Here is a 20,906-nt window from a genome sequence, read left to right on the forward strand (position 1 = left end):
AGACTACTACAATGATGTGTATTCAAGATTGGGATTTAATAGAATTAATGATTTCTTGTTGCTTTATCAAGGACATCCTTAAGTGAAACTGGCTCCTCCCGCCAATAATGCATGAAGGTGAGGAATATAATGACTACCAGCACAAATTGGAGACACTGCCTTGATTTCTGCCAAGGCACTAACAATGTTACCCTCTGTAAAACTCTCTGAGCTAGTATGTGTGTTTCTCTAGCAAATGCAGTGTGATAACCAACCCTACGAGATGTACTAGTGGCTTTTTTCATTTCTAGTTTGAAAAATATTATAACATGACATAAACAATGTACTACAGTGTAGTAAAGAATGTATTAGCTTTTAGAAGAGCTTATCGCATCTAAGTTTAAAATATTCAATTTCTTTTTCTTCATGCTTAGAATGATTGGTCTCAAAATGATACTACAATGTAACTGGTACCATAAATATTATTGTTATTTACATGTTCTATTGCATAATGTGTGCGTGCTAGTTTGCTTCAGTTGTGTCCAACTCTTTGCAACTCCATGGACTGTAGCCCACCAGGCTCCTCTGTCCATGGGATTCTCCAGGCAAGAGTACTGGAGTGGGTTGCCATTTCCTTCTCCAACTGTATAATGCACTATAAGATAAATTATTAACATCTATAAAGTTGAAGGAAATATGGCTTTCATCACAATATCGTTTCTTATTTATTATTTTTCTCAGTTTCTTTGGAGTAGATTCCTCCCTTCCTTGAGTCAGAAGACTCTGATAAGTCAGTTTCATTTTTTCCAGCACTTTTAAATGTAGACAGTGTGGTTGTAGGTGAGAATGTTAATCTTCTAGTCCCATTTTAAGACAATAAGATAAAAATTAGGAAAAACATTATAAGTTTTCTTTTAGAATGAGATGAAGTATCATTAAATGAGTCTCAAAAATCAAAATTTATTTTTATTTGAAAACTTAAAAATTATTACTTGAACAAGTTAACAAACGGTACCTCATCCTTTTGTGTTTCTTTTAAGTTGCAGCAAAAACTTTGGGTTTAAAAATAAGAATTTATTGAACAGGAATGAGGCTACAGAGATTATAGCAGGAATAATCACCAACAGCTAGGAAGAGCCGAGTAGTACTGAGAACGCATTGAGCTAACCTCTGAAAACATACCTCTTTATGCCCTCAACCTCTGCTATAGAACACACCAGAATATACAAACACAAATTCCATTAGCTGTCAGAATGATGTCACACACATCTTGTAGCTTCTGGAAAATTCCACTGTACTCTCAAAAGAATAAGAGTGAAAAAGGCATACAATGTTTTAGCTTTACTGTGAAGATAGTTTTGAACTCAGAGATCCCCTTGAAAGGTTCCCAGGGATCCCGTATGGTCCCCTAGTCACACTTAACTAACTGTTGTTCTAGATGTTTGAAACAACCATCAAGATGTTTTAAAGTTACCTCTGAAAATAACCATGTTTTTAAAGAACATTTTTGCATCCTAAAGCAGGTGTGGTAATTCCATGACAAGGTCATCCTAATCAAGGCCTTGTTCTGTGTCTTCCTACAAAGTTAACTCTGATATCTTTTGTTATGTCATATTAATCAGGGTAAGCATCAGAAAGTGGAAGAACAGTGGGCACTTTTACTACATGAAATAAGTTGATCTATTAATTATTTTTAGTTAGAGAAGAAATGCATAATCTTCTTTTCAAGATGAGGCTTTATTGGTATGGAACTATCTCCCTCATTCCTTGATCTAGTTTATGGCTGGAAAGAATGAAGATCTGGATAAGAATACAATCTTTTCTAGTTTGCTGCTCATGCTTAACTGTGGAGAAACCTGGCTGGACTGTCTCTGGGACAAAGATCTTAGCTTCTTCTCACGCAACAATGATAACTCCATCCCTTCTTCCAGTTGAAACATCATTCATGTTTCCAGTCTCTCTACCTGTGCTCTCTCAGACATTGAGTTTGATGGATAATTAGTTAGGATTAAATTGCCCATTAAACAAAATGGTTTTTATAATATTGAGCTCCTAAGATGGAAAATTGTTAAATAATGAAATACCTTGTGCTGTATTTCTTTGATTTTAAGATGCACGTTTTGGCAGATTTTAATAGCACTGAAATGAGAACGTGTTTTTCAAAGGTATCTGCTTAACTGGTGGCTTTTTTCCCCCACTTTTGTCAAGTAGTATCAATTTTTGTTTTAATTTTGAAATGTTATCTCAAATATATATTTTTTGACATTATTGCAAATGCTACTTCATAGGAAAGACTACAGTATATTTTCACTCTCTAATGGTTTCTGTGTTTTTCTTCTCAAAGAGAAATAACAGAATCTGGCAATAATTTATATATATATTTTCTTAAAAATGCTCTTTCACATTAACAGCTTCAAGTGGATAGAAAATTAACACTAAATTATGTTCATAGAAACTGCTCAGAAGTTTGCTTTTAAAAAAAAATTTTTAAGGCTATAGTAAATAATATAGTTTGGTTTTGGCATATGCTTATGTTTTAAATTTTATATTCATTATTTAATTCTGTTAACAATAGGTTTATTTTAGGACAGTGGAACTTGTAGAAGAGCCCATACAAGATTCTCCTGGTCTGAGTTTCTACTTCAAAATTAATGGACTTCCCATATTTCTGAAAGGTTCGAATTGGATCCCTGCAGATTTATTCCAGGATAGAGTAACCTCTGCCATGTAAGTTATCATCTTTAATTCTTGTTCCTCTTATTATTATCAACCCCACAGAGCTTAAGAGCTACTCATTTTAATTTTTTTTTTGTTTTGTTGGAAGGAACCAAGAGGTAGCATATAATTCTAGGATGATGAAAACTCTAGAATGGAAAAAATTTTTAAGTCATTTCATTCTCATGAGCTATAGACCATCTTATAGCTAAACTATTTGAGACTGCTGAAACTATCTAATTTTTATAAATTGTTTCCAGAGGAACAAGAAAATGGCTAATGTGCATCTTGGATAGTTAGCCCCTGTAAAAAAAAGATGATTCAATTTGACTTAAAAATTTTTTTTTGAAGAATACCATGGGTTTTTTTTTTTTTTTTTGCTATGCTTTACCAAAAAAAATGGTAAATGGTAAATTTGGTAATGCAGTGCTTTATCAAAACTATTTACTTCTTCATGCTAAGATATTTACACATTCTTCATGTTTATTATGCTTTAATAAAAAATACTAAAGAAATCTTCAAAGCGTTTTTCTGAAGCTCTGAGAATAGGAGTCAACAAGAAAATATTTCCTGATTAGATTTATAAACTGCTATCTTTGTAATAGTAAAAATAAACTTTGTGAGGTGAAAATAAACACATTTCAGTTCACTTGAGTTTAGTCGCTCAGTCGTGTCCAACACTTTGCGACCCCATGAAGTGCAGCACGCCAGGCCTCTCTGTCCATCACCAACTCCCGGAGTCCACCCAAACCCATGTCCATTGAGTCGGTGATGCCATCCAACCATCTCATCCTCTCTCGTCCCCTTCCCCTCCTGTCCTCAATCTTTCCCAGCATCAGGGTCTTTTCCAGTGAGTCAGCTCTTCGCATCAGGTGGCCAAAGTATTGGAGTTTCAGCTTCAGCATCACTCCTTCCAATGAACACCCAGGACTGATTTCCTTTAGGATGGACTGGTTGGATCTCCTTGCAGTCCAAGGGACTCTCAAGAGTCTTCTCCAATACCACAGTTCAAAAGCATCAATTCTTCAGCACTCAGCTTTCTTCACAGCCCAACTCTCACATCCATACATGACCACTGGAAAAACCATAGCCTTGACTAGCTGGACCTTTGTGGGCAGAGTAATGTCTCTGCTTTTTAATATGCTGTCTAGCTTGGTCATAAGTTTCCTTCCAAGGAGCAAGCGTCTTTTAATTTCATGGCTACAGTCACTGTCTGCAGTGATTTTAGAAACCCCCAAAATAAAGTCAGTCATGTTTCCACTGTTTCCCCATCTATTTGCCATGAAGTGATGGACTTACTTATATTATACAAATATGCATTGAGGTATATTATGTTTAGAATGTAGATGTGGTTGGTATATGTAAACTCTAATTTTGCCAAAAGTTATATTTATAATAATATCCTTTTACTTTAAAATGTGTAATATTTTTGAATTTCATATGAAAATAAAATCATTCTCCAGACAGAGCATGGAAATTTTGCTGTCTCCTTTCCACCCTGGTGGCTCAGATGCATTTACCTGCAATGCAAGAGGCCCAGGTTTGATCCCTGGTTGGGAAGATCCCCTGGAGTGCATGCATCCTAAGTTGCTTCAGTCGTGTCTGACTTTGTGACCCCACGAACTGTAGCGCATCAGGCTCCTCTGTCCGTGGAATTCTCCAGGCAAGAATACTGGAATGGATTGCAATGCCCTTCTCCAGCGGATCTTTCTAACCCAGGGATTGTCTCTTTCATCTCTTGCATTGGCAGAGGGTTCTTTACCACTAGCACCACCTGGGAAGCTTCCCTGGAGTAGGAAATGGCAACCCACTTCAGTGTTCTTGCCTGGAGAATTCCATGGACAGAGGCGCCTGGTGGGCTACAGTCCCTGTGGTTGCAAAGAGTCAGACACGACTGAGCGACTAACACTTCCGCTCCGCTCCCGGTAGGTTTTGGTGGCGACGGTACAGCACAGCTGGGTCAGTTAGTAAACCTGCGCATGGGTGTCTTTGCTAGGAGCACAGTGCTCTGGGTCCATGGTCTTCCTGTTATTGGACTTTTTCCTCCCCTTCTGGGTGCTGTTCTGAAAATGGAAGGTACATGCTGTCAAGGTGGATGCAAATTTCTAAACTTTCCTGAAGGTGATGTAAATAGGAATTAGAGCAAGAAGGAAATTTACTAGATAAGGGGGTATTGGACTGGAGGAATTGTTTTTTTAAAAAAAAAACAGATGAGAGTGAGCTAGAAACTATTATTCAAACTCTGATTTTTGTCTTATAGTTTGAAATAGTTATATAAAATGAACACATAGTTTCTAAGGTTTACAACAGGAATAACTTTAAGACAAAAATTTAATTTTAAAAATAGTGTAATAGTGACTGAAGATTTAGAAGGCAGAGAAAAGATATCACTCATAATTTTTCTACGTTTATTTTTATGTAGTTACAGTTAGAAAGTGAAGTGAAAAAGTGTGAGTCGCTCAGTCGTGTCCAACTCTTTGCGACCCCATGGACTGTAGCCTATGCCTGCAGGCTCCTGTGTCCATGGAATTCTCCAGACAAGAACACTGGAGTGGGTTGCCATTCCCTTCTCCAAGGGATCTTCCCAACCCAGGGATCAATCCCGGATGTCCTGCATTGTAAATGAATTCTCTACCGTCTGAGCCATGAGCAAAATCAATTATAATTACAGTTAATGTGTATATAATTTTGCCTCATTTTCTTCACTGTACATTGTATCCAAACCATCATAATTAAAATGTATTCTTTTAACAGTGATTTGAAATGTGTTTATCAACCACAGCATATTTCTTAAAATTTTGTTCTTTTTTTTAAATGTTCCCAAGATTTTAAATTAGCATTTGTTTTAAATTTTTCTTCTGTAGGTTACGGCTCCTTTTGCAGTCTGTTGTGGATGCTAACATGAATGCTCTCCGGGTTTGGGGAGGAGGAATTTATGAGCAGGATGAATTCTACAAACTCTGTGATGAACTGGGAATAATGGTATGTAGTTGACAGCTCACCATTTTGTTGATATGTTACCATATCCTCAGTTTGACCTCCAGTGTTCTGAGTGGGGATATTGCCCATTCCTTTGTTTTTTTGTTGTTGTGTAGTTTATTTACAATGTTGTGCTAGTTTCAGGAATACAACAAAATGATTCAGTTATACATATATTGCATATTCTTTACCATAATGGTTTATTTCAGGATATTGAATAAAGTTCCCTGTGCTATGCAGTAGATCCTTATTCTTTATCTATTTTATAGGTAATAGTTTGTATTTGCTAATCCTCAACTCCAGTTTATCCCTCCCCACCTCCTTCTCCTTTGATAACCATAAGTTATATTTCTCTTTCATAAATTCATTTGTGTCATATTTTAGATTCCACATATAAGTGGTATCATAGCCCATTCCTTCTTTTCTCAGAGCCAAGAATGATGTTCCACTTTTTTTTTTTTTTTTTGGCAGAGAAATAAATGGCATCTAGCAAACCCAGAGCCATAATTGATAGCAAATATCATAATTACTTGATTATTTTAAAATGATAGACATTCTGCATATTGGTTATATCTAAGCATATATCTATATTTTCTTTGTAACTCTCTTTGTGATAAGAGGTTAAGCATAAAAAGAAAAATAAAATTTTAAAAAATTTTAACTTTAAGGAGATCTAACAAGACCTAGAGAGAAGAAAAATGATTACATTTTAAAAGATGTGTTTAATACTCTCATTAAGTACCTCTGAACATGGTTTGCATTGGTGAGGGTTAGGCAAAGGAAATATGTTCTTTTAATTCTAGTGTTGCAGTTCTAAGATATAAAGCACTTCATAGAAGAGTAGTAATTTTAATAATATTGATAATGCCAATGGTCATGATGTATCAATAATCTGTAATACTCTGGGCATTGTTCTCAGCGCTCTGCATTTATTATTTTATTTCATCTTCATGCCCACCGTATGAGGTAGTTACTGTTGTTCTCTGTCCCCTTTTTACTGGCATGTGGAGAGGACAGTGGGTATATGGTGGAAATGAAGTTCTGGCTCAGGCCAACAGATAAGGCTCTGTGCTCTAAACCACTCTGCTTGTGGTCTCCCTGAAGGGTGCATCCTGAGTCGTGTTTGGCACTTTGCAACCTGTGGACACTCGTCCACCAAGCTCCTCTGTCCATGGGATTCTCCGGGCAAGAATACTGGAGTATGTTGCAATTTCCTACTCCAGGGGATCCTCCCAGCCCAGGGACTGAACCCGTTTCTCTTAGCGTCTCCTACATTAGCAGGTGAATTCTTTACCACTAGCGCCACCTGGGAAGCCCAATAGCACTTAACGTGGTTTCCTCTCTAAAATGTCCATGAAGTGATCCTTTCGGCCATGAAAAGTTAATCCTTTGATTTTTAAAAAAAGTACGTTTCTTAACAGTCTGGGCCGTTTCTCAAAACCAAATTCCTGGTGAAAATTAGAATGAATTAGAAATGAGGAGAGGTTGGGAGACATCTTTACTGAATTTCATATTCTCCACAACACAAGCACTGTTTCCTTATTTGAATTCCTCTGTTTTTTTTTTTCTTTTCTGCCCACCTAATGTTTTCTCTTCTCAGGCTTCCATACAGTCCTAGAGAGTTTGTAAAGTGCCTTTCCCAGTACCTCATGCCTTGCGCTGCGAAAACGGTCACACACTTCAGGCTAAGTTGATTTTCGTTTACATGAAAGATAATGCCCAAGGTTTAGGACAGAGAATTTCCTTCTGTGCAATGAAATCTCTGGAAGTACTGTGTTGCCTCTTATTTGATTTGCTAGATATGGCAGGATTTTATGTTTGCCTGTGCACTTTACCCAACCGATGAGGATTTCATGGATTCCGTGAGAGAGGAAGTCACTCAACAGGTATGTCATTACCATTCCAAGAAGTAAAGGCTTAAGTTTTAGTTTTGCCTTTTGTTAAACTTGTCCGTGTTTTTTCTTGTTTTAAATTCCATTGAAGTATAGCTGATTTACCATGCTGTGTTTAATTTCTTCTCTTTGTTTCTTTTTGTTTTATTAAATCCCATGGGGAAAAGAAAAATCAGGCAGGTGATTGACTCCTTGAGCGATTCCATCCAGTCTCATGGTTCTAATTCCACTTATTGGTGGATGACTGTCAGATTTACTCCTGGCCCTGACTTCTCTGCTGAATTCCTGGTTCTTACTATCTAGCTCCCTGCTTGGAACCCCTACCTGGAGGTGTAATAAGAATCTCAAATGTAACATGTCTAAACCAAACTTATATTACCTTTCCCAGACTTGCTTTTCTTGCTGTGTTCCCCACCTCAATAAATGGCAATACCAGTCTTTGAATTTCTCAGGCCAAAAATTTTGATTCTTAACTCCTTGATTTCTGTTGCATTCCACATATAAATACCTTATATTTATAGATCTGTAAATGCAAAAAAGTGATTATATCTTAGCTCTGTTCACTGAAAAATCTTAAAAACAGTGAACAGCCTAGTCAAATTGAGCATCCTTATATTGAAACAGTCTTTCCCACTAAAAGAAGGGTTCTTAGAGGAATGGCTGGTTCCAGGTCTGGAACAAGAGATATACTAGATGATGCTGGAATATTTTGGCATACAGATAACAAGGAAGCTACCAAAGATATGTTAGAAGAACGTTGATGAGACTGACTGACCAAAAGTGGGACAATTTGAAATTCAGTAAGGATAAGAATGTCAGTGGATCGAAATCCATCGAGTATGTTAAAATCTTTAAGTTCATCATTGGTGTCTGTGAATGTATATTTGTGGGGAAAACCAAAAGAAATGAAAAAAATATTATGACACTCAAGATAGTGGTTACTTTTGGAAGGAAGGAATGACTATGATTAGGAAGGGGTACATGAGGGCTCCTGGGTGTTGGTGAAGTTTTCTTAGCCTAGATGGTGTTGCAAGTGTGATTGCCTTATAATAATAATTCATTGTGTCATAGTTTGTTTTCTGTGTCTGTTTTTTCTCAAGTTTAGAAAGTGAGCATTGAATCATCCCTTACTCGGAGCCCTCTAGATACAGTTAAAGATCCTCGCCATGCACTTTCTTGTCTCTGCTTGTCTCCCCATCCTCGTTAGATACCATATTCTCCGTACTTTCCCTGACCTGGAATGCCTTGCCTGTTACCCTCCCCTGCGGATGATCTGAATCGTTCTTTTTCTTACTCGTCTTCCTTTGGGCATGACTCTCTGGGAAGATACTTACTATGTCTACAAGTCTAGATTAGGTCATTTTCCCTTTGTGACATACATCACACTTGAAATTACTTGTTCAATGTTTTGTCACTCCATCAAGATTGTAGTCTCCCTGAGGCTTAGGGCAAGTTCCCCCATGATCCGGCTGTGTTATTCATCTGATGTATAGGTGGATGGATGAGTGAATAACTTTTAAAATATTAATTGTAGCTATGTAGGTTGTAAACATTTCAGTTTTATTTTTATTTTTCCTTCACGCAATTAAAATATATCTATGCGTTCTCAGTTCTTTTATGTATTATTAAAGAGAACTTTTTGTGCAGGGTTTATTAAAATTTTAAAGTAAAGCTCACTGTAAAATTCTAGGTCAGTTTTAAGGGTGTGTGCAGCGTAGAGTCACTGAAGTTTTTTGTCTCTTCGGTATTTGAATTTTCATCAGTACCATAAGCATGCCTGTCACAGCTGGTTATAGCCCTCTTTTACCTGTATATGAAAAATGAAAGTGAAAATTGCTCAGTTGTGTCTGACTCTTTGCAACCCCAAGTCCATGGAATTCTCCAGGCCAGAATACTGGAGTGGGTAGCCTTTCCCTTCTCCAGGGGATCTTCTTAACCCAGGGATCGAACCCAGGTCTCCTGCATTTCAGGTGGATTCTTTACCAGCTGAGCCACCAGGGAAGCCCAGGAATACTGGAGTGGGTAGCCTATCCCTTCTCCAGCGATCTTTCTGACCCAGGAATTGAACCGGAGTCTCCTGCATTGCAGGTAGATTCTTTACTAACTGAGCTATCAGGGAAGCTACCTTATAAACAGTATTTTCAGAGGCAAATAAGGAAATACTGTTTATAAGACTAGCTTAGAAAAAACACAGACTTTAATTTTTTAAATTACATATATCTCTTTAAGATATTCTTAATACATCTCTATTTCACATGTGGATTACTTAGCATATTGAGTGGAGACCACAGTGAGAACATCAGCTGAAGTCCATCGTGTAATCATCCTTTCCAGTGCAAGAGAAGCTATGAAAACCAATAAGGTTATATTGCTACAACATGTTCCAAAAGAATTTCTCTTGACCATTGAATCACTCTGTTGTTCTCAGAGAGATTTAATTGCCCTCTTCTGCTGGGCTTATCTTCCAATGTGTCAGAAGAACTGAATCCTTTCACCTCTATGAAGGGCTGGCCTATAGTGAGCCCAGATCATGCAGGGTTTTCAGATTCCTCAATTTCTTTTTCTGTATTTAGATAAATTCAGTGACTTAACCTTAGTTGATTTCTTAAGACGTTGCTGTTCATTCGCTAAGTCATGTCCAATACTTTGCAACCCCATGGACTGCAGCATGCTAGACTTCCCTGTCCTTCACCATCTCCCAGAGTTTGCTCAAACTCATGTACCTTGAAACACGATACCATCCAACCATCTCATCCTCTGCCGTCCCCTTCTCCTCCTGCCTGCAGTGTTTCCCAGCATCAGGGTGTTTTCCGATGAGTCAGCTCTTCCCATCAAGTGGCCAGAGTCTTAAGATATGACGTAGTTATTTCAGAGGACAGACTCTTGATGTCTTAATCTTTTTTCCTTTAGAATGTTCCCAAAGTCTTTGTAAGTTCCAGAATCTCTGTGGTGCTCACTTGCTTTGTAAAGCCCTCTCTACCAGTCCTGGTGGTTTTCTGATCTTGCTGGAGACTGTGTGGGACTTCAGTCTCTCTCAGCGGTGGTGTTTGTTCTGCCTTATTTGTTTCTTCCTCAGAAACTCCAACTTGCTTTTGAGAAACTAACCTCTGTAATGTAATGCCTCCTGCCCTTTGTATTTTTTAGAACCTTTTGTGGTGAGTCAGATAATGATGAGTTGATTTATTTTTCTCTTTAGTAAAAGGGATTATATTTTCATCACTTTTTATAAAAGAGAAGAGGAACCATATTTTATCAATGTTTATAAAATGCAGATAAAAAGAATGTCAGAGATTTCTTAAAATGTCTTCCCACATGTAACATTACTGCTCATTTTCTGATGAGCTTTCTGATATGTAAAAATACACATGCAGAAAGGCAATGGCTATGATTTTATGAATAATTACAACTCTGAGCCTTTTTATGTTGAGCATTTGAAAATTGTTTTATGTTTTCTTCAATTTTAGGTCCGGAGACTGAAATCTCATCCCTCCATCATCACATGGAGTGGGAATAATGAAAATGAAGCGGCACTGATGATGGGTTGGTATGATACACAGCCCAACTACTCGCATATCTACATCAATGACTATGTGACGCTGTACGTGAAAAACATCCGAACGATCGTCTTAGAAGTAAGTCCATGGACTTCCCTGCTGGGCCAGTCATTAAGATTCCATGCTTCCAGTGCAGGGGCTGCGTCTTGGATTCCTGGCCAGGGAACTGAGATTGTATATGCCTCTCAGCATCGAGTCCCCAAACTCAGCGTGCCTCAGTGTAACACAGCTTAGCACATGTGTGGCACTCAATGAATCCATCTGTGTCATTCCAGTAGGACCTGGGATGTGGGTGGGAGAACCAATACAGCGCCATGCTCATTCTTGCTGTGCCAGAAGTAATAAAATCTTCAAAGAAAAAAAGTTCAGACATACCTCAGAGATACTGTGGATTTGGTTCCCTATACCACAATAAAGAGAATAGTGCAGTAAACCTAGTCACATTAATTTTTGGTTTTCTAGTGCATGTAAAATTTATGTTTATACTGTGGTCTATTAAGTGTGCAATAGCTTTATGTCTTAAGAAACAATGTACAGAGCTTAATAAAATAATACTTCCTTGGTAAAAAATGCTAACAATCACCTGGGCCTTCAGCAAGCTGTAATTTCTTTGCGGGTCGAGGGTCTTGCCCCGATGCTGATGACTGTCAGCTAATCAGGATGGTGGTTGCTGAAGATTGTGTGATTGTGGCAATTTTTGAAAATGAGACAATCCAAGTTTGCCACATCAATTGATTTCTGCCTTTAGGAATTGTTTTTCCACAGCACATAAGGCTGTTTGATAGCATTTTACCCACAAGTAAAACTTTCAAAATTGGGATCAGTCCTCTGAAACTCTGCCATTGCTTTATCATCTATTCTTATGTGATATTCTCTAAATCCTTTGTTATCATTTCAACTGTCTCTGCAGCATCTTCACCAGGAATAGGTTCCACCTCAAGAAACCAATTTCTTTTCCCATCCATAGGAAGCAACTCCTCATCCACTTAGGTTTTATCACAAGATTGAAGCCATTCCGTCACATCTTGAGGCTCCACTTCTAATTCTGATTCTCTTGCTATGTCCAGCACATCTGCAGTTCCTTCCTCCACTGAAGTCTTGAACCCCTCGAGTCTTTCATGAGGGTTGGAATCAACTTCCTCCAAACTCCCATAGGAATGTTGACATTTTGACCTATTCCCATGATTTGTAAATATTCTTTCATGTCATCTAGAATGATGAATCCTTTCCAGAAGGTTTTCAATTGAATTTACCCAGATCTGTCTGAAGAATTTTTGTCTTTAGCCTTACAAAGTGTATTTCCTAAATAATAAGACTTGAAAGTCAAAATTACTTCTTGGTCCATGGCTTCAGAATGGATGTTGTATTAGCAGGCATGAAAACAACATTAATCTCATTGTACATCTCCATCAGAGCACTTGGGTGACCAGGTGTGTTGTCAATGAGTAGGAATGTTTTCTTCCTAGCAGTAGGTCTCAACAGTGGGCTTAAAATATTCAGGAAACCGTGTTGTAAACAGATGTTGCTGTCATCCACACTTTGTTTTGCCATTGATAGAGCACAGCGTAGAGTAGATTGAGCGTCATCCTAAAGGGACCTCAGATTTTTGGAATGGTAAGTGAGCATTGTGTGTGTGTGTGTGTGCGTGCACACACATGTGTGTGCTCAGTCATGTCTGACTCTTTGTGACCCCATGGACTGTAGCCCCCCAGGCTCCTCTGTCCATGGAATTTTCCAGGCAAGAACACTGGAGTGAGTTGCCATTTCCTACTCCAGGGGATCTTCTCAACTTCAGAGTCTTGTGTCTCCTGCATTGGCAGGCACATTCTTTACCACTGCATCACCCACTGGTTTCAACTTAAAGCCACCAAGTCCATTAGCTCCTAACAAGAGAGTCATCTTGCCTCTTGAAGCCAGCATTAACTTCTGCTCTCTAGCTGTTAAAGTCTCAGATGGCATTTCCTTCCAGTAGAAAGCTGTTTCATCTACATTGAACATTTGTTGTTTAATGTAGCCACTTTTAAAAATGATCTTAGCTAGATATTCTAGATAACTTGCTGCAGCTTCTACATCAACCCCTTGTTGCCTCACTTTGCACTCTTACGTTATGGAAATGGCTTCTTTCCTTAAGTCTCAGGAACCAACCTCTGCTGGCTTCAGGCTTTTCTTCTGCAGCTTCCTCACCTCTCACTCAGCCTTCATAGCCTTGAAGAGAATTAGGGCCCAGCTCTGGAATAGGCTTTGGCTTAAGAGAGTATGTGGCTGTTTTGATCTATCCATAACTTCTCCATATCAGCAATAAGACTGTTCCGTTTTCTTATCATCCATGTTTTCACTGAAGTAGCACTTCAAATATTCTTCAGGAAGTTTTCCTTTGCATTCACAACTTGGCTGATGAATAGAGGTGAATAGGCCTCTGGTGAGAGAGGCCTGTCTTGGATTTTGACATGCCTTCCTCACTAACTTGAATCATTTCTAGCTTTTGATTTAAAGGAGAGGCATATTCTCTTGCTTTCACTTGAACACTTACTTGGCCTAATTTCAATATTGTTGTGTCTTAGGGAACAGGAAGGCCTGAAGAGAATGGCTGGTCTCTTCAGTCCCTCATGTAGGAATGGCTGGTCAGTGGAGCAGTCAGAATACCCACAACACTTAAGAATTAAGTTTGCCATCTTATGTGGGTGGGGTTTGTGGCGTCCCAAAATAATTACAGTAATAACATCAAAGATCACTGATTACAGATCACCATAACAAGCACAGTAATAGTTTAAAAGTTGGAATTATTGTATAAATTACCAAAATGTGACACAGATACAAAATGAGCAGATGCTGTTGGAAAATGGCACAGATAGACTTGCTGGAGGCACAGTTGCCCCATACCTTCAATTTGTAGTAAAAATGGTGGGCCTGTCCTCCCTTTTTTTTAAAATTTATACACTTATACTTAAATATCCCATTAGATTTGCTTTGCCATCAAATGACCACCACAACAATTAATAGATCACAATGGAAAATATAGAGAATCCCAATATTTGGTGGGAATGACAATTATAACACTGGCAGGGATATTTCAAGACATTAAAAATCTGAGACATGATTTTGGTTTTCTAAGATATAATTTCTGTAACCATAAGGTCCTTGACGACTTACATATAGTCTAAGAAGAAATCTTCCTATGAGCTTTAAAAGGAAAAAAGTAAGACAGAATGATCACATGTAACCTCACACAATTAAGAAAACATCTATTTTCTAATTTTCTAATTTTCTAATTATTATTAATTAGGAAAATCTGAATGAATGATGTGATAATAGAACTTTTTGATAGGTAGGATTTTTGAAAATGGAAGAAATGATGCATTTGGAAATCACTTTATGATAAAGTGATTTGGCAGATACATATACAGTATATCTTCTACCACCTTGTGTAATTTTAAATTGGATTATTATTTAATTCACTTTAAATGTGTTTTACTGGTGCTTATACACTACTATTAAGGGCATTATAATTCTTTGAATGATGTTTAATTTTCAAAATAGCAAAAGAAATTTTTTTAACATATAAGAATGCAATTATCCAACATTTAATCTTCCCTTTTTTGTTGTCTAAGATGACGACAAAGTAAAATCATAGAAAATAAAACTAAATGTTTGGAAACATTTAACAAACATTTGCAGATTTATATTCCAATATCTACTGTGTATTTTCAGGTTTTAAGGCCCTCACTAAGTTTCATGACACTTTCAAATAGTAGTGTTCAGTCACATATAGAGATTCATATCAAACCAAGTTCGCTTTGATACAGAGACCTATAACCTGATAAATGTAGGATGATGGAATTTTGTCTAAAGATTTTGAGAGGGTGTGGATTTTCTGATTTAATTTGTAGGTAAATAGATGAATTGTTTATTTATTGGGTACATTATTAAAATAGGCTAATATATTCTGTGATAACCCAACAACCCCAAATTTCCATGGATCAGAACAAGGAAACTCATTTCTTCTGTCTGCTGCATGTCATTGGCAGGAAGGTTTTTCTTTTTATCATATACCATGAACTCCACTGTAGTTTTTAGTATATTTTCAGTATTTGCAACTATTATCGCTATCTAAAATATACTGTATCTGGTAACACTGATTCCCGATTTCTGCTCTGCCTTCTCCCAGGCAAATATTAATCTGCTTTCTTTCTCTATGGAGGTGCCTATTCTGGACATTTCATATAAGCAAAGTCACACAGTAGGTAATCTTTTGTAGGTAGGCTTCTTTCACTTAGCAAAATATTTTAGTTTCATCCATGTTGTAGCATGTATCAGTACTTCATTCCTTTTTATTGTCGAATAGTATTTTATTATATGGGTATCCCACCTTTGTTTATCTAGTCAGTTGATGGACATTTGTATTATTTCCAGTTTTTGGATATTTAAAAAAATTTTATTGAAGTATAGTTGGTTTACAACTATAAACCAAACTAGTTGTGTTGATTTCTTCCATGTAGCAAGATAACTCAGTTATATCTATAATATATATTGTTTTTCATATTCTTTTCCATATGGGATTGTCATAGGGTCTTGAATATAGTTCCCCATGTTATACAGTAGGACATTATTGTTTATCCATCCTATATATAATGGTTTGCCTCTGCTAATCTCAAACTCCTATTCCTTTCCTCTCCTACCTCCCCCCTCCCCCCCCCCCCGCTTGGCAACCACAAGTCTATTCTCTATATCTGTGAGTCTGTTTCTGTTTCATAGATACATCCATTTGTATTTAGATTCCACATATTAGTGATGTAATGGTATTTGTCTCTCTCTTTCTGACTTACTCCATTTAGTATGATAACCTCTAGGTTCCTAGTAAAAATGGTGTGCCTGTCATGCTTTTTTTTAAAAAAATTGTTTACTTATTATTGGCTGTGCTGGGTCTTTGCTGTGCGGGCTTTCTCTAGTTGTGGAAAGTGGGGGCTACTCTTCCTTGGGGTGTACAGGTTACTCAATGTGGTGGCTTCTTTTGTTGCTGAGCACATGATCTAGGGCAACTAGACTCTCAGGCTCTAGACCACTGGCTTAGTAGTCGTGGTGCACTGGCTTATTTGCTCTGAGGTAGGTAACATCTTCCCAGACCAGGGATCAAACCCATGTCCCTCACACTGGCAGACAGACGCTGCATCACTGAGCCATCAGGGAAGCCCTCTCATTCTTTTTAATGAAGTAGAATTTTAAGAATCTGTTTTAAAAATGCAACAGTTTGAATACTGATGTATATTTTTCTGTACTTTTCTTTTTTAGCGCAGCCCAGTAATGCTGCAACATGTGAAAGGATTCATGAATTGACTTCTTTGAGAATTAACCTGTCTTTGAAACTTACCACATGTACACCAATATTGCACTTTGAATCGCAGGTTGTCAGGAACTCTTTGGAGCCTATCCACGGATCCCCAAAGGCCGAGAATGTCTGCATTAGATGATTTATTGATACACTGCTTCTTTCCCTCCCCCCGCCTTTTAGTTCTTGAAGATATTAATATAGTGACTGTGCACGTGCTAAGTTGCCTCAGTCGTGTCCAGCTCTTTGAGACCCTGTGGGCTGTAGCCCGCCAGGCTCCTCTGTCCACGGGATTCTCTAGGCAAGAGTACTGGAGCGGGATGCCATGCCTTTCTCCAGGGGATCTTCCCGACCCAGGGATCAGAGCTGCACCTCTTATGTCTCCTGCATTAGCAGGCAGTTTCTTTACCAATAGTGCCACCTGGGAGGCCCAAATATAGTGACTAATGTGAGTTAATTTTCTAATGATAAACTAGTCATAATCCAAGCTCTAGTTAGTTATAACGCCTTGTTCTTTTGCCCTGCTGGATTTGATTTGCTAAGATTTTGGTAGGATTTTAAAATTTATATTCGCAAGTAAAATTGGTCCTTGATAGCTCAGTGAGTAAAGAATCTGCCTGCAATGCAGGAGACACAAGAGATGCAGGTTCAATCCCTGGGTCAGGAAAATACACTGCAGAAGGAAATGGCAACCCACTCCAGTATTCTTGCCTGGAAAACCGCATGGTCAGAGGAACCTGGAAGTTTACAGTCCAAGGGGTCACAGAGTCAGACGCAACTGAGCAATTAAACCACCACCTGTTGCCCAGGAGTAGAATTGGGTGGTTTGTGACAGAGGTGATAAGATTAAGAATTGTAAACTCATTCCTAGAGGAGCTAAATTTGTTTTTAAAAATGGAATCAAGTAGATGAGGCTCACAAAGAAAGACGAGGGGACTATAGTTAATAGGAGAATGGATGTTGGGTCTCATAACATTTATATTCAGTATTAAAAATATTATCTAAAAAAAATGTTATCAAACATAATTAATCAGTTCAGTTCAGTCGCTCAGTTGTGTCCGACTCTTTGCAACCCCATGAGCTGCATGCAGCACGCCAGGCCCCCCTGTCCAACACCAACTCCGGGAGTCCACCCAAACTCATGAGTCGGTGATGCCATCCAACCATCTCATCCTCTGTCGTCCCCTTCTCCTCCTGCCCTCAATCTTTCCCAGCATCAGGGTCTTTTCCAATGAGTTAGCTCTTCGCATCAGGTGGCCAAAGTATTGGAGTTTCAGCTTCAACATCAGTCTTTCCAATGAATATCCAGGACTGATCTCCTTTAGGATGGACTGGTTAGAACTCCTTGCAAGAAATATTTGGCCCATGGGACCCAGCTCGTAGTGTTTGGTGTGCATGTGCTAGTACTAACCTCACAGAATGAGTTAGGGGCCTTTTCCATTTTAATGTCTAGGAACAATATAAATAAAATAGAGATGATTGGCTTTGTTGAGACAAATTCACCCATGTAACAGTCTGGACACGCCAGAATGGACATGTAACATGTGACTTGGGGGGCATAGGTTTTATTTTAGTTTGTTTTTTATTGAAGTACAGCTGATTTACAATGTTGGATTAATTACTGCTGTACAGACAAGTGATTCAGGCATATATACACATATGTATGTGTATACATACATATATGTATGTATGTGTATATACACATATGTGTGTGTGTGTATATACCCTTTTTAAAATACTCTTTTCCACTGTGTTTTATTATAAGATACTGAATATAATTCCATGTGCTATACAGTAGGACTGTGTTGTTTATCCAGTCTATGAACATATATAAAAGCTTTTTAAGCATCTGTTAACCACAACCTCTCACTCTATCCCTCCCCCAGCTCTCTCTCCATTGGTAACCACCTGTCTGTTCAGTATGTCCATGATTCTGTTTCATAGATAGGTTCATTTGAGTTATATTTCATATTCCACATATAAACGAGATCATATATTTATCTTTCTCACTTCACTTAGTACGATAATCTCTGGTTGCATCCATGTTGCTGCGAATAGCATTATTTCACTCTTTTATGACTGAGTGGTAACCCATTGTATGTATGTATTACATCTTCTTTATCCATTCATCTGTTGATAGACATTTAGGTTGTTTACATGTCATGGCTATAGAATTGCATGTATCTTTCTGAATTATAGTTTTGTCTGAATATGTGCCTGGGAGTGGCTTTGCTGAATCGTATGGTAATTCTGTTTTTAGTTTTCTGAGTAACTACCATGCTGTTTTCCGTAGGGACTGCACCAATTTGCGTCCTGGGGTGCATATTTTTTTTTAATCCTTGTGTATTTAGCTTTTCCTGTGGTTAGTGTCCAATTTGGGTTTATAACTTCTTCTAAAGCTATAAATACTTAGGTTTTCTAGAAACATAGCATTGCATCTAGAATTTAGAAGTATCCATATATGTCGACATTCTTAATTTTACAATATGTAAGCTGGTAGTATCAGTTCAGGATGAGAGATCTTTATGTGAAGAAAGTTTAGTGAGGGTTCATGAAAAACATAGGTTCAAAGTTTTTGCTTATCTGTTATGCTAAGTAGTCATGTGTCATGAAGAGTTTTTTTATTCACAAAATGTGATGGTATAAGGTTTAATATTTATAGAACACTTATCTGTTTACTCACAGTATTGGTATTATGTTTTTCATATCTGACATACGAAATGGATATTAATGTCTGAGAATTTTCATTTCGTAGCTTAGTTCTTAAGAGCGCATGACTCCAAATCCTGGCTGGGCCACATACTGTCCATAATAAACTTGGATAAATTACTTAATCTCCATTTTCCCATCTAGAAGTCAGCAACTCTTAAGAGGTGTTATGTAGATTAAGTGAGGTAGTGGATGGAAGGTGATTACACAGACCCTGGCTCACAGTGGACTTTTACTAAATGCTTATCATCAGTATCATCTCTGCTGCTTTCCCTCAGCAGGAGAGGCCTTCAGATACTTTCCAACTTTAATCTCTAATTTTAACACTCCACTGTTGAACTTCCATTAGTTTGTGTATACCACTTCTTATCCACCTTTGAAATGGCAGCATCATGCCTTTCTCTCAGGGGATCTTTGTTTTTATTTATTTAACTTTGTTACAAGCTGTCATTTTTTTGGAGACGTAGTTATGTTGCCATCTTGCACAGGGACCACTTCTTTCCTTCTTTCTTTCTTCCCACTCTCGCTCCCTTCCTTCTACAAACAGCTTGTGAGATCTTAGTTTCGCAACCAGGGGCCGGGCCCATGGCAGGGAAAACACCAAGTCTTAACCACTGGACTACCAGGCAATTTCTCAAGGAAATCTGTGTTTTTTGTTTGTGTGTGTGTGTGTGTTTTTTTTTTTTTTTAATGATTTTGTGAGCAGTAAGTGATGTTTGCTAATTTATTTCAAGATGGACAGGATTAAGTGGTATATAATCATAACTGTTGTCATTTACATCAAAGTATAAAGCATTTAGGAGTCACGTACATTTGGGCTCCCCAGGTGGTGCAGTGGTAAAGAATCCGCCTACTAATGCAGGAGCCTCAGGAGACGTGGGTTCAATCCCTGGGTCTTGAAGATCCCCTGGAGTAAGAAAGGGCAACCCGCTCCAGCATTCTCGCCCAGAAAATTCCATGGACAGAGGAGGCTGGCAGGCTACAGTCGATGGGGTCACAAGAGAGTTGGGCACAACTGAGCACACAGACACAGCACACAAAGCAAATTGATTCATCTGCACACTTAGAAAATAATCAGTCTTCTTTTGTAATTCATGCTTTTTAAAGAACAGTCATTCTCTTGGTCTATCTTATGGTATCTCTTGGTTCAAATAACCATTTAAGGTCATGATCTAGAAAGAAATCATCTGTGAGCTCTGAGACTAAAAATCAAACATCAAGCAGCAATTATACAAAAATGGAAATAAATAATAGTGTATTATCACAGGTGGATATTTTTAGGCAGAGACTCATTAGTAACTTTACTGACTGGCTTAAGTTACCAAGTTATTCAAGAATCTGGAATAATGGAGGGAAACCAATCAAGTTTGATTGTTAAGATCAGTTGATCAGCCTTTTCCAATTTTACTTTAAAGCCATTATATTAGAATATTGTTTAAAATTTTATTCCCTATAATCTTACCAAGCTTTTTAATATTTTCAAATTCAACCAGAATTTGCTGAGTATGTATCTCTAGGAACAAAGCCTCATTCTCAATGCTATGGGGAAACTGTTATCCTCGTGGAGCTTATAGCTCTTGGGAAATGAAAAGAAATACCAGCTCCACATGGCCGAGTGAAAGAAGTGCTATGAAAAATGTAGTTCCAGAATGTTGGCAGTTGTATGGAAGAACCAATCATTTTAACTGGAAGGATCTAGAAAGGCTTTCAATTATAAGGTGACATTCAAACCAAGCCTTAAAGGTAGGGTAGAAT

At 37.9% G+C, this 20,906-nt stretch overlaps 1 protein-coding gene across 1 annotated transcript in view; it reads left to right on the forward strand.

The window, feature by feature from the left end:
- Positions 1-20,906, forward strand: part of MANBA (mannosidase beta) — a 124,432-nt gene that overhangs the window by 49,545 nt on the left and 53,981 nt on the right. The window contains exons 8-11 of the mRNA XM_065907161.1: positions 2,555-2,706; positions 5,559-5,676; positions 7,473-7,559; positions 11,030-11,197. Of these exons, the coding sequence (XP_065763233.1) occupies positions 2,555-2,706; positions 5,559-5,676; positions 7,473-7,559; positions 11,030-11,197 (525 nt within the window). The remainder of the gene's footprint in view (positions 1-2,554; positions 2,707-5,558; positions 5,677-7,472; positions 7,560-11,029; positions 11,198-20,906) is intronic.

The sequence above is a fragment of the Muntiacus reevesi genome, chromosome 16 (genome assembly GCF_963930625.1).
Source record: "Muntiacus reevesi chromosome 16, mMunRee1.1, whole genome shotgun sequence".
Taxonomy (NCBI): Eukaryota; Metazoa; Chordata; class Mammalia; order Artiodactyla; family Cervidae; genus Muntiacus; species Muntiacus reevesi.